The following is a 13,278-nucleotide window of genomic DNA, read 5'->3' as shown; positions in this document are numbered from 1 at the left end:
CTCCATCCTGGTTCTTTGCAGGTTGCTTTTGCACTTACTGTGGACAGAGACCTGTCACCTCTCAGATGAAGAGCCTCCTTAGAGGAAGATATAATCCCGCCCAGAGAGCAGGCCAGAGACGTCCCTCTTCCCCTCAAGGTTGGAGAAAGAGCAAACGCTGTGGTCCATGGCCACACAGGGGCCTTCCTAGGAGAAGCTCCTAAAACCAAGTCACCCTCCCTTCAGTAATCATCACGACTATCAATTTTTGTTTTAAGTTTTTATTCATAGACTCATGGGACTGAAAGTCATTTAGTCCAAATTCCTCATTTCATAGATGGGGAAACTGAGACTTGAATATGTCAGTCCCTCATCCTCAGCCCCCAGTATGATATGTTGGTTCTCTTTCTTGTTCAGAAGGTAAACTCAGCTAAAAGGCCTTCCCCCGCTCTCTCTTCATAGCTGAGTCTCCTTGGGACAAGGGAGATAGCTGCCAGGTCCAGTAGGCACAGAGCGGACTGTAGAGACAGCCCAGCCTGAGGATCCAGCCTCTTTCTTGGTTGTCAGAAGAATCGAAGCCAGGGCAGGTTTTGTGTTTGGATTGTCTGGGTAATGTGAGAAAACCATACCGTCATCTCGAGCTAGCACTCAGAATAGTCTCGGCTTTGTTTCTGACAGCACCCGGGGGGCCTCCTGCCCTGGGAGCTACTTGTAGCAGTTTTGCAGAGGCCCAGACTCTGGGACGAACGCGCCCAGTCTCCTTATCCACTGATCTCTGAACCAGGGTGCCTGGCTGACCACAGAGCAGGACTGTGGGGATGCCACCTGATGCCAGTGCACCCCAGACCTGTCAGTTTCTCCCTAGAGGGGCTGGGAAGAAGTCACTTCTTGGTTAGATTTATAGCCTTGACTTCAAATGCCACTTTCCCCTTCCTTGTCTTCTCAGCTCCCCTACCTACCTCTCTTTCACCTGCCCTGAGCAGTTTCAGCCTCATGCAGTCACACCCCACGACTATAAAAAGGTGCATTTTTCATGAAACGTCTACAACTATAATATCATTACCTTTCAAAGAAGCCACCTCAAATAACTGGACAGTCCAGTGACTACTCAGAGTAAATGTGTAATTCCTCTCTAGGGAGTTGCCTCCAGAGGCAGTGTGAGCCACACCTGAGAACCTCTCATGGTTTATGACTCCACCTCATCTTCAAATAAAATCTTTATAAATAGCCTGGTCACTTCCTATTCTCCTGACTTGCCTCCATGAATGACTGTTTCTAAACGTAAAATTCACCCTTTATGTTTGAAGGTTTACCACCATTGGAGATTCTAATGAAAAGAGTGCCAACTCAGAAGGCCCATTTGCTGATGGATCTCCAAAACCGCAGGGTAGCCGGTTCCCCAAAGTGGCTGTTCTGGAGAACAGTGCTGCATCGGCTGGGCAAGGCCCCTGCCTGGTGCTCACACACTCAGCCGCGCCCATCTCTGTAGGGCACAGACCCCGCCGAGCGCAGGCACAGATTCTTTACCTTCTCAGTACCCCCGGCTCTCCATCCGTTCTGCTGCCGCCTGTCCACTTTGCATGGGACGTGGACACAAAGAGCTTACACACCCTGGGCCTCCCTTTCCCGGGCTGTTTACTAAGGGTCGTGACCCTGCTGAACCTGCTGGGACCTGAAAGGAGACAGTGACTTCTGCTCAGGGCTGTCAGCATCAGACACGTGATGCTGGTGATGGGTCTGGCGGGCACCCCGCAAGCATGACAGAAGTACGTCTGAAGGTCCCATTTGGGTAACCCATAGCTGGGTGCTTTGGCTCCGAAAAACATGTCTTTTTTTCCTCGGCACGGCAGTTGAATCTATTAAACACTGTAATACTTCAGGCATGGTGGAGGAGACACGGGCTCTGCCTTCACGGAGCCTGCAGTCCTCCTGGGATGCCAGGCGCACGTACGTGGAACGATGAGAGACTAATTACCTGCCGAGCTTGTAGGGCTTGTAATAGGAGTTCTGAGAGAGAAGAAATCCCTCTGAACTGGGGTTGTTAGAAGATTGTTCCTGAAGGCCAGTGTGGAGAGGATTTGAGCAGAGGCAGGGCACGTTAGGCTTGGTGAGGGAAAGCACAAAGCACAACGTAGAGTAGAAATGAGCCTGGTTTGGGGAGGGTCGTGAGGAGACGCAGCCAAAGAGTCAGAGTGCATCGTCAGGATGCTCGAAATACTTCATAGGCAATCTTCTGAGGGGCGTGGGGGCCCCAGGTGATGCACCTGAGCGGCGTCAGGGCCCGTGGGTGTGGAACAAGGAAGCGAGCGTCATGGGGGCCGCAGCGCGCAGGTGGAGCACGTGGGAAAGAGGCCACCGTGAGCGGAAAGGAAGATTCGTGTGAGAAGCGCCTCCAAGGAAGAATCAGTGGGGCCTCCTAACCACCTCAAGGTGGGTGATAGGGGAGAGAAGAGCCAGTGCCGCCTGAGACCTCAGAGGATGATGCTGTTGCTGGAAGAGGAGGAAGTGGTGAGAAAGGAGGGGCTGGCTTTGGGGATAACGGCGAGCTCAGTGTGAACATTCTGACTTGGAAGTGAACAGGTCACCGTGAAGATGTCCTGCAAACTTCAGGAAATGTGAGGTGACCTTGAGAGTGGTCCTTCCAGAGTCTGCAGGTGATGCCATGAGGATGTGAACTGGCCTGGGTCATGAGTGTGCTCGGGCAGACAGGCCTCCAGAAGGAGATGGACCTTAGCCCTGTCCTGCCGGGAGACCCGTTCTGCCATACCAGGCTCTTGTGTTTATGTCAGGAATCGGGTTTATTGTCCAGTGCAGCACAGGGAGGAAAAGTTAACCAACAAGCTGTGTGTCTCGGCAGTGTACCCACAGTCCTCTGATATTTTATCTGTGAATCTTTGGATCTAACACTATGACCCATTTGTGTTTGACCCTCCGAGGACCAGCTGACCAAGACGGAGTTCTCGAAGATGTCCTGCCCCTTCCTCACACTTAGAAAAGAGGACTGGTGCTGCCACACAGCCCCCCATGTTCATGCTGCTTGCTTTTCTTGGGGCCCTTTGCTCCATTCTCTCGCTTGAATTACTCTATGAAAGAGTTGTTGAGGCCAGCATTTCAGGGCTGGTAAGAAAATGCCATTCCTTGAGGGGAAAGAAGCAGGAGGAGCTGAAACAAACAGCAGTTCTCGAAAAGCAAGCTGGCTTACCGTGCACAGGCAGGCAGCGAGACCTGGGCAAGACTGGGGCGGTGGGAGGGGGCCGAGGCAGAGGAGAGCAGCCTATGTACAGTAAAAGGAGTCTGCCATCAAAAGGCAACAAGTCTCGTACCCTGCCCCGGACGGTGACCCTTCCCTGTGGAATTCTCCCCTCTGACCTCCAGATCATTAATCCTGAGGCTGCCAAATGACAGTCATCCATCACGCCTCCTGCCGAGCATCCCAGCGGCCTGTGTAAGGACCCCGGGCCCGCCCTCTCTGCCGTCCCCTGGTGCTCATTAGTGGGCCTTCCTGCCTGGTGCCAGGCTTCCTAATCAAGTCCCCGGCTCCTCTCACTTCCCTTCGGGGCCAGTGGCGGAAGCTGCTCTGACCCTCCCTCTTTCAGAGGCCAGGGAGGGGTGGAGCGATTAGTGGGGAGAGAGTTGTTTAGTGGCTTTTCATCCCCCTGGAGATGTGTGTGTCCAGCAGCTCCTTTGACTCGGTGGGGACACAGGAGACAAAACATTTCTCTGTCCTGTCGCAGGAGAGGCGGAAGCAGGCGGTATGCAAATGAAAACACTGTTACACTGTTACAAAGCGCACCAGAGCTGTGCAGGTGGGTGGTGGGACAGCTGGAGGGGCTTCCGAAGGCCCCAGAGGAGTGTGAGTTGCCACATCATTAGGAAAGAATCTGGACTCCTCCTGCTAGCCAAAAACAAAAACCCCAAAACTAAAACCCAACTTTGAAGCCATCTCTGGTGTAGCCCTCTTATTTACGGTTGGGAAGACAGAGCCAGAGAGGCTGATGTTTTAAACAAGACCACAAAGCCCGTGAGTAGGACCTGTCTTTCTGCTCATCCCGAGGAGAACTGGCAGCTAGTCTGATGGCTTCCAGCTTTGGGAATTTGAGTCAGAGTAAAGCAGATTCATGAACATATTTCCAACTCAGCAAAAGCTGGGCACGTGCATATGTCTTCTTTTCTCTGCTTGATGACACAACCCTCTGTTTCTCTGTTCGGACAATCACAGGGACCCCTATCAACCGAATCCCCATCATGGCCAAGCAGATCCTGGACCTGTACATGCTGTATAAGCTGGTGACAGAGAAGGGGGGCCTGGTGGAGATCATCAACAAGAAGATCTGGCGGGAGATCACCAAAGGCCTGAACCTGCCCACATCAATCACCAGCGCCGCCTTTACCCTGAGGACCCAGTGAGTGGCTGGGGCCCTAGGGAAAGGGAGCTGAGGCTGGGAGAAAGGAGATGTTTGAACCTAGAGGAGAGGAAGGAAGGAAATACCGCTGTACAGTGGGCAAAATGAGAGGAATTCCTGACACAGCCAGGAGCCTTCTGAGATGAATCCCTTTCTAGACCTAAGTGATCATGAGAGCCACCATTTCCCAAGTGTCTCCCTAGGCTGCTTTGCCATTCCGTTTCTTTCAGACCTCACTGTCAACCCTGTGACGTAGGTGCTATCCCATTTTTCAGGAAGCAGAAACTGAGTGTCAGAGGTTAAATGGTTTGATCAAGGCCATACCAGCTAGTAGTGGTAGAGCTGAGAGTCACCCCTGGGCTTCTGGCCCCATAGCCACTCTTTCCAGGACATTGTCTCCCACACTGCACCTCCACCCTAAGCCTAGCCCTTCCTACCTGACGCCCCGCTTGCCCAGCAACAGAGGACCTGGGATTTGGGACCTATTTTTGTCATCATTTGAGTTAACTATGAGGGTAATAGGAGCAGGGGAACCGAGAGTAGCATCAGAGAATGAGGGCCGAGGGGAATCTATTCTTTGGAACACACTGGGTGTTGCTCTCTGGAGAATACAGAATGAGCATCAGTGAGGCAGTATGCTAAAAAGGAGAAGGGTTTTATCTTTGGACCTATTCTAGCAGAAGCTGGGGACAGAGCTATAATCAGTACAGCAGTTCCTCTCTCAAGGTTCTTGGGTAGAGAGGTGCTTTCTGGGACATGTGATGCCAAGAGGGACAGGAAACATTGCTCCTATCTGACCGGCCTGACTCAGAATGGTTAGGGCATCCAGGAGCCAGGAAGATATTGCAAAAACATTTCTAAGTGGCACCTGAAATGGTGCCAAAGCAAACATGAAACATGAGTGAAGATGTTCTTTATTTCTCTTAAGGAACCGTGCCTCCAGCTGGAGCAGAGTTTGGTACAGTGTTGAGTAGCAGCCAGAGGGGCCTGGGGCAGGGCATCCGGCCTCCCTGGACCTTTCTCTTCTGCCAAGTGATCCTGTGTCCCACAGGCCTGTCCCACAGAGACCCATAAACTTAAGCGGAATGGCCTCTGGTACCATTCTGGATTATTCTCCTTCCTTCCCTCCAGGTACATGAAGTATCTCTATGCCTATGAGTGTGAGAAGAAAGCCTTGAGCTCCCCGGCCGAGCTCCAGGCAGCCATCGACGGCAACCGGAGGGAGGGCCGGCGGCCCAGCTACAGCTCCTCCCTCCTTGGCTACTCGCCTGCTGCCGCCGCTGCTGCCAGCACCGGGGCCCCTGCCCTTCTCTCCCCACCCAAGATCCGCTTCCCCATCCTTGGGCTGGGCTCCGGCAGTGGCGCCAATGCCAGCAGCCCTCGGATATCCCCAGCAGCCGCTCTCAGGAAAGGTCTGCAGGGTCCGGCGGGGAGGAGGGTGTGCGGGGCGGGAGTGGTGGAGCCCACTGTCAGGTGGGAGGGGGAACGTGAATCAGGCTGGCTCTGGGGCCTTTGCCAGGTGATGGAGTCCCGGTGACAACAGTGCCCGTGCCAAATCGCCTGGCCGTGCCCGCGACCTTGGCAGGCCAGCAGCCCAGTGCCCGGACGGCCACGCTGGAGCAGCTGCGGGAGCGGCTGGAGTCGGGGGAGCCCCCCGAGAAGAAGGCGACCCGGCTGTCGGAGGAGGAGCAGCGCCTGGTGCAGCAGGCCTTCCAGCGCGGCCTGTTCAGCATGGCACGGCAACTGCCCATGAAGATCAGGGTCAACGGCAGGGGTGAGTGCGGGCGTGGGGCGGCGCCCCCTCCTGCTGGATGCTCGCCGGGGCTCCACTCCCAGGACTGGCGTGGGGGCCCCTCCAGGTCCCCAGAGCGGTCTCAAGGCCAGAAAGCCACGTGGGGCTCCTGTGGCCACCGGGATCTCAGCTCACAGAGCTGACCAGGCAGCACCTGTTCCCTGGCAAAAAGAGGAGTTTTTCAGGGAGGAGGGGCCAGAGGCCCTCAGGCAGCTGCTGTGGCTCTCTTCCTCACCAGCCTTTTGATCTGCCTCAATGAAAGGCCTTCGCCTTCCCCCCAGCACCTCCCCGGATGTAGGTCTGGGCCCTGGGCTCTGGGCAGAAGGCAGCCCCTCCATTCCCAGGCCTCCACGAGGAGCCTGAGTGCCTCAGGCCAGGCTGCCTGTGACCCTCCCGAACAGGGAGAAAGAGGAAATACGAGTTTGGCAGCATCGTTGACATCCTTGCCTTCCCCTCCTCATTTTTCAGGTGCCCTGCCTTCTCCTCTCCTGAATCACACACTCCATGCCCCTTGTTCTCCTTTCTCCCCTCTGCCCCCACATTTTCTTTGCCATTCTTGCCTTTGACTCTGTCACAGAGCATGTGATGGGAAGAAGTCAGGTGTGAAGGGAGCTGTGTGTATTCACAGGCAGCACTCCCTTCCCCCCTGTCCCCAGGTGAGGAGCAGAAGGACGCTGGCGGCAACAGCTCTGCTCCATTCCCCTCTTAGGGCCAGTGCCCCTGGTCCTGCACAAGCCAGACACTAGTAGAAAAACAGCTCATCTGGAAGAATTCTTGGCTGCATGGTGAAAGCACAGCCTGGGGTGAGCCAGGCAGCGGCCCCAGGTGCCAGTGCCTGCATCTTTCCACAAATGGGTTGAAATGGGTCACAGGCGCTGGGCCACACACTGGGCAGGCAGGCCCTCTCCTTGAGGACCCAGTCCGCTTAAAAGGAGGAGGAAGAAAGGCGGGTTTTCAGAGGTAGTGAGTTCCCCAGCCCGATGGGTGGTGGGTGCTTAGTTAGGGTTGGCTGAATCGCGTTGAAAGTGTCAGTGCACAGCCAGGAGCCGGGGTCGGTCCTTGCTGCCTGTGATCCCTTTCCTTGGACAGCAGAGGAAGCGGGGGAAGTAAGTGGCTCCGCAAAGAATGGAGAAAGCAAGCGATAGGACATTGGCAAGCCTGGGTTCTCTTGCCAGACCTGACGCTCAGGAGAAGTTGTACGGATGCTTTCTGGAAGTGGGAGGCCTCGGCCAGCTGTGGCCAGTCCGGGAGAGCAGGAGAGCCTCGGGGAGGACGCTGCAGTGCCGGGAGGTCTGACCGGCCTGCCGTCTCCCTTGTCCCCAGCAGAAGACAGAGCAGAGGCCTCGGCTGCAGCGCTGAACCTGGCCCCAGGCGGCATTGGGAGCATCAGCATGTCGGTGGACATCGATGGCACCACCTACGCGGGTGAGGCTCTTGGAGCTCCGAGGGAGATCACAGTGTGGCAGCCCTGGCTGGCCCCGCTTGTCGCCCTCCTGTCTGAACCCCTTCCTGGGGGAGGCTTTCTTGCATGTAGTCTCAAGGTTCCAAAGGTTAAGTGGTTTTTCCCGCCTAGGAGAAGCTGAGGGTTACCAACCGGAGGACAGATCCACCCCGCTTTGACAGAACGATAGAAACCCTCTGTCCGACCCTTTTGGACCAATGGCTGGCTCGTTAATTGCAACCGTCCTTTAGTGTGAAGCCCCACTCCATACCCAAGCCCTAAACATCGTGTCATAAGCCATCCCCGCCACTGCTGTCCCAGTCCTGTGACACCCGCTCTCGGACCGGCTCGACCCCGCTCTCCCTAAACACCACCTGTCTTTCCCTTTCTGTAAAAGGGACCAGGGGTTGGCACTCAGGCGAGGAATCTGAATGCGGAAGGAGCCGCCCGTTTGTAGGGTTTTGCCCAGGCCTTCACAGTTGTCCCTCTCAGTCTAGTTGGGCAGTGGTTTGTTTGCTGGCCGGTTGGTTTAGCACCTCTACCAAGTCTTTCCAATTGCTGGAAACTAGTCCTTTCCCCCTGCCCATTTCTTTGGTTTAGGTGTGAGGTTGAGAACAAGCCCAGAGACTCTTACTAAGAGTAGTTTGATGAGTGGGGCCAGAGGGCCCGGGAGGTGCCCGGTGGAGAGGCTTTAAAGCTGCACCTTCCATCTCCCTGGGGGCATATCCTCAGGGCATGTTCTGTCCCTTTGAATGCTCCTGGGGGTGGGGCTGGGGGCTGACGGGGCACCACACTGCAGGCCTCATGCTCTGGATCTCTGCTGGGCCGCCAGCAGTGGGCACAGGGTTGCAGCCAGGAAAGGGACAGAGTTCCTAGAGGCAGCCTGCAGAGAAGAGTGATGCCAGATTGCCTTGCCAGTCGCCGCATGGCTGGTGCTTCGGAGGCCACATTCAGAGGTCTCTGCCTGACATGGGGGCCCCTCAAGGAGACCAGGCGAGCCAGCAGGCAAGGCCTAGGTGCCCTTTGCCATCTGGTGGTGTTCGATGGTCTAGGAGGCTTGACTTGGGGGGTTTGAGTGGGTCCATGGAGGAAGCAGGGAAGGAGGGGATTCGTGTCTGGAGCTGATAATCCTCTCATCCTCTCTCAGGAGAAAGGAGGAGATAGCACGTCCTTCTCTCAGAATGGGGAGCAGTCAGAGGTGAAGGTTCCCCGGACCTCACCTGCCTCAACCTGTCCCACCTGAGCCCTTTGTCAGTGGGTTTGCAAGTCGCGCAGGCCAGGAACCAGGAAGTTGTTCCCAAGAGCTCCCAGAGCCAAGCAGACCCCCCTACTCTGCCGTCTCCCACTCTCCTGCCACCCCACACCGCTGCTACGCTGGTTTGGGCCTCTCCCCACTGTTGGAGTAGCTTCCTTGCAGGCCTCCATCACCCCGATTCCTCCCAGCCGCACAGAGAGCATTTTACAACACTGATCTCATCATGTCCCTCCCCTTAAAACGTCCAGGGGCGTCACCGCCACCGCCATCGCGGTGCAGGGTAACACCTGCCTCCTGAGAGGCATACGGGCCTCCTGTGTCTCCAGCCTCACCTGCCACCAGGCCTTGCCTTGGCGCCCCTCCTCCTGCTCCTGAGTCCACGCTGCCAGGCAGCCTCCCCGCCGCAGCTCTGTCACAGCTCTGCCTGGCACGCCAGCCCTTCCTTCAGGGGCTCTTCCTGCCAGCCCAGCCCAGGCATGCTCTCCCCTGGAGCCTTTCCTGACCGGCTCGCCCCTGCCTTCTGACACCTTCCCTTGGTCCCCACCAGCCCCGAGGGAGGGGAGCAGCACCCGCAGAGCCCTGGTTTACCTCTTCTGCCCCCCGCCGGCCCGTGAGCACCTCAGAGGGCAGGTGTTCCAGACTGCGGTCGGCAGCTGGCACGGTGCACACGTGCGGGGACAGCGCGCCTGCCGCGTCTCCTCAGCGGCTCACACTCGCTCCCCCCTCCCCCACCAGGTGTGCTGTTTGCCCAGAAGCCCGTGGTCCACCTCATCGCGGGGCCCGCCCCCCAGATTGTGGGTGGCAGCGGCAGCAGCAGCTCTCACTGCTCGCCAAGTCCTACCTCGTCCCGGGGCACCCCCAGCGCCGAGCCCTCCACCAGCTGGTCCCTCTGAGGGGCAGGACCCAGCTCCCCGCACCCCACTCTCCTGTCGAGAGCGAAGGAGGTTGATGCACAGAATTTACCTCATCTCACGGAGCCCATGTCAAACACCATTTGGCCAGATGTTGAGAGTTTGGACGTGTCCGTCTGTCCAGGCTCCGTTCAGGTCCTGCTGTACTCTGGGGACAGGGAGAGCTGCAGGGGCAGGACAGGGCAGCGTTGTCCAATCAGGGATCGTCCTGGAGAACCGGGCGGGGTCTGCGGGCGTCCAGCTTCCTCCCGGGTTCCCAGGCCACCTCCCGTCCCGGGCACAGTGTATCGACAATCTGTAAGCCGGCACAGGGCTGGAGGCCCTCCACAGCCCTTCCCCTTTAATTTATTGCCCTTCCCCTGCTTCTGCCGTGACCCCAGGGTCACTGGCCTTTTCCCTTGCTCAGTCCTCCAATCTTTAACTCCCACGTGGGGCTACTAGGGGCCAAGACCATGCCTTCGCGGCCCTTCTCTGCTGAGCATGGGATGGGGCCCTCCTAACCCACCCTGCCTACCATGTTTGGTTCCGGGGGTGTGGGTGCCTCATTCAAGTCTTGAAGCAGTCCTCAGGGCCCCACACTCCCCTTTTAGTGCTCCCAGGAAGGGGCACACGAGGGCAGTCCTCATGTCCCAGGGCTTACCAGGTACCTGCTGAGGGAGAGGCAGAGCCTCGGGGCTGCCCAGGCAGGCCCTGGCACCCTTTTCACACTGACCCTTTTCTGGCCCTCCCAGACCTCACGCCCTCACTCGCCCATGTTGGCCAGCTTTCCCAAGAACAGCCCACTTGTCCGTTGGGCCCTCCCTTCTCATGGGGCCACCTCAGCCCCAACACCCCCAAACCTGCTGATGTCAGGTTTGTCGAAATACCTCAGATTTGTAATTGTTGATGTTTGATTCTTCAGGAAGTATTTGCATCTCTGAAATCTTTTTTATATGTGTTTTGCTGACTTTTTTGTTTTTAATTTTTATTGTTATTGTAGCACCAAAGAAATGAAAGCAGATCACCCCCAAAACCGAGCAAACATTTGGTACCCCAGCCCCTCCAGCCCTTCACTAAGACCCCAGTGAGGAGGCGGGGAGGCAGGCAGGAGAGATGACTCAGGGATCACAGTGGCGGGGGAGGCGGGGGAACGAGAGGCCTGTGCTCATGAAGGTGGGGTCCTGGGATCACACAGTTTGGGAGATGGCCCCTGACCCATTTCCTGCCGGAGCAGAGCTTGTCCTGCACCCCTCCCTGGCTCCCCAGGGTGGGGCCAGAACGTTTGCGCTTCACTCAGCAGTCCCATCTCAGGGTAGGGGCAGGCGGGAGAGGCTGAGCCGCCCCTGGGATAAGGAACGCTGTGAACTCCGTCCTCCTCTGTGTCCCTGGTCTGGGGCAGGCTGCTCCTGTGTTGGAAAGATGAGTGATTGTCACACAAGGCTCACCTCTCATTGAGTATGCCCTGCAGAGCTCATAGAACACCACCCACTGTGACGTCATCGGGCTCTGGTGTGACAGGCCACGCCGCCGGCAGGAGCCCTCCCACTTCTAGCGTTCGGCCCCGTCTATGAAAGGAAAGGGAAATCAAAAGCTTGAGCACAAAACAGCTACCTCAGCCCGGTAAGCTGCAGCTCTGCTGGACTGCGTCTTCTCGCTCCCCTCCCCAGCCTTCCGCACACTCGCTCTCACACACACACTCACACAGCCCCATCCACTGGGGCCTGACCCTCTTCTGGCCTCAGGAGCCGTCCCCACCTTTCCCACCAGGTAAGCGCAGGTGGTGGGTGGAGAAGGGCATCTGGGATCTGGTGCCAGGAGGAGCCCAGTTGGCTGGCGCTGGGCGCACTTGAAAGTGTCGCAACATTTGGCCAGTGTGTCTTTCTCAGGGGTTTGGTCACGAAGGATGGACTCTTCCCAGCCGGAGGACGCAGGGACAGCGCACTGTGGCTTTCTGGTCATTGGATCCTCTCCCTGTCCCCAGGCAGCTTGAAAGCCCATGAGTGGGGATGCCAGCAGGTATCCCAGGAGCAGGGCCCCGGGCAAGAGAAGCTTTCCCTGAAGGCCACAGGGCAGGCTGTGGGCCAGGGCCGCTCTGGCCGCCCTCCCCTCCCGTCCACGTGTACTCTGACCAGGAAATGTGCTAGCACATGGGTAGCCTAGGCAGCGATAAATACCTCAGACGTCCTCTCGCAGCAAGTGTCTGTATATGTGGTGGTTATTTTCTATCTTACATGTTCTCGAATGTTTATATTTCAATAAACCTCTACCTCTTCACACAAGCAGGTCTCTCAAGTGCTTTCTGTGACTCTCCCAATGGGCAGCGAGACCCCAGAATGCCCAGCCCGTGACGCACATCCTATGGCTGCAATCTGGTTCTGGTGCCACCGAGACAAATGGGTAGGGAGGGAAAGTGTGGGAGATCCGGAGCTGCCCTCCTCCACGACAGCACACACCTCACTGGTCCATGCCGCTCCGAGGCCGGCAATGGGGACTGCTTTGCCTTCTGGAAGTGCTAGCAAGTGAGGGAGACACTGGGGCAGTCTTGAGCCTCTCTCACTGATTTTTTTCTTTCTTTCTTTCTTTCTTTCTTTCTTTCTTTCTTTCTTTCTTTCTTTCTTTCTTTCTTTCTTTCTTCTTCCTTCTTTCTTTTTTTTTTTTAGATTTTATTTACTTATTTGACATAGACAGCCAGCGAGAGAGGGAACCCAGCAGGGGGAGTGGGAGAGGAAGAAGCAGGCTCCCAGCAGAAGAGCCTGATGTGGGGCTCGATCCCAGGACCCTGGGATCATGCCCTGAGCCAGAGGCAGACGCTTAACGATTGAGCCACCCAGGCACCCCACTCTCTCACTGATTTCTAAACNGAGGCAGACGCTTAACGATTGAGCCACCCAGGCACCCCACTCTCTCACTGATTTCTAAACACCTTTTGAAAGAAATGATCAGTCCTTTAGTGCTTTTTTTTTTTTTAATATTTATTGATTTGAGCAAGAGAGAGCAGAAGCGGGGGGGAGGGAGAAGCAGACTCCCCACAGAGCAGGGAGCTCAACTCAGGGCTCAGTCCCAGGAGCCCAGGATCACACTTAAATGACTGACCCTCCCAGGTGCCTTTTTAGTGCTTTCTAAAAAAGTAATCTCTTCACCCAACGTGGGGCTCAAACCCACAACCCTGAGATCAAGAGTTGCCCACTCCACCAGCTGAGCCAGCCAGGCACCCCTAGTGCTTTAATAACTGGTAACCAGTAGTTGGTATCACACCTGACAGCTTCCTGTGACACAGCAGGGGCTGCCACGTGTAGCCGCAGCGGCCCTAGCCTACGAGGGTGCAGAGATGAGAAGCAGGGTCCGGAGACCTCCAAGGTGGGAACAGTGCACAGTGACTGCAGGGGGGTTGCTGAGGGAGAAAGTGGCAGATGAGTAAGGCTCCTGACAGACCTGGAGAATCTAGGAAGAACAAGGCTCCAGGCCACTCAATTCTGTCCCATTTCTTTTTTTTTTTTTTTTAAGATTTTATTTCTTTA

The 13,278-nt window shown here is 56.4% G+C and overlaps 1 protein-coding gene across 4 annotated transcripts in view; it reads left to right on the top strand.

The window, feature by feature from the left end:
• The window catches only part of ARID3B (AT-rich interaction domain 3B), a 66,429-nt gene extending 54,393 nt beyond the window's left edge, over positions 1-12,036 (top strand). For 3 of the 4 annotated variants that reach the window (XM_019803512.2, XM_011229601.3, XM_034668055.1), the window contains 5 exons: positions 4,199-4,382; positions 5,514-5,794; positions 5,902-6,156; positions 7,498-7,599; positions 9,606-12,036. In XM_019803512.2, the coding sequence (XP_019659071.1) occupies positions 4,199-4,382; positions 5,514-5,794; positions 5,902-6,156; positions 7,498-7,599; positions 9,606-9,763 (980 nt within the window). In that variant the 3' untranslated portion in view covers positions 9,764-12,036. The remainder of the gene's footprint in view (positions 1-4,198; positions 4,383-5,513; positions 5,795-5,901; positions 6,157-7,497; positions 7,600-9,605) is intronic. The other variant, XM_034668057.1, reaches the window with a different exon arrangement.
• Positions 12,037-13,278: the final 1,242 nt, after the last annotated feature.

The sequence above is a fragment of the Ailuropoda melanoleuca genome, chromosome 9, assembly GCF_002007445.2.
Source record: "Ailuropoda melanoleuca isolate Jingjing chromosome 9, ASM200744v2, whole genome shotgun sequence".
NCBI classification, from domain to species: Eukaryota; Metazoa; Chordata; class Mammalia; order Carnivora; family Ursidae; genus Ailuropoda; species Ailuropoda melanoleuca.
The sequence above is the reverse complement of the archived record's forward strand: the minus strand, read 5'-3'. Positions and strand labels throughout refer to the sequence as shown.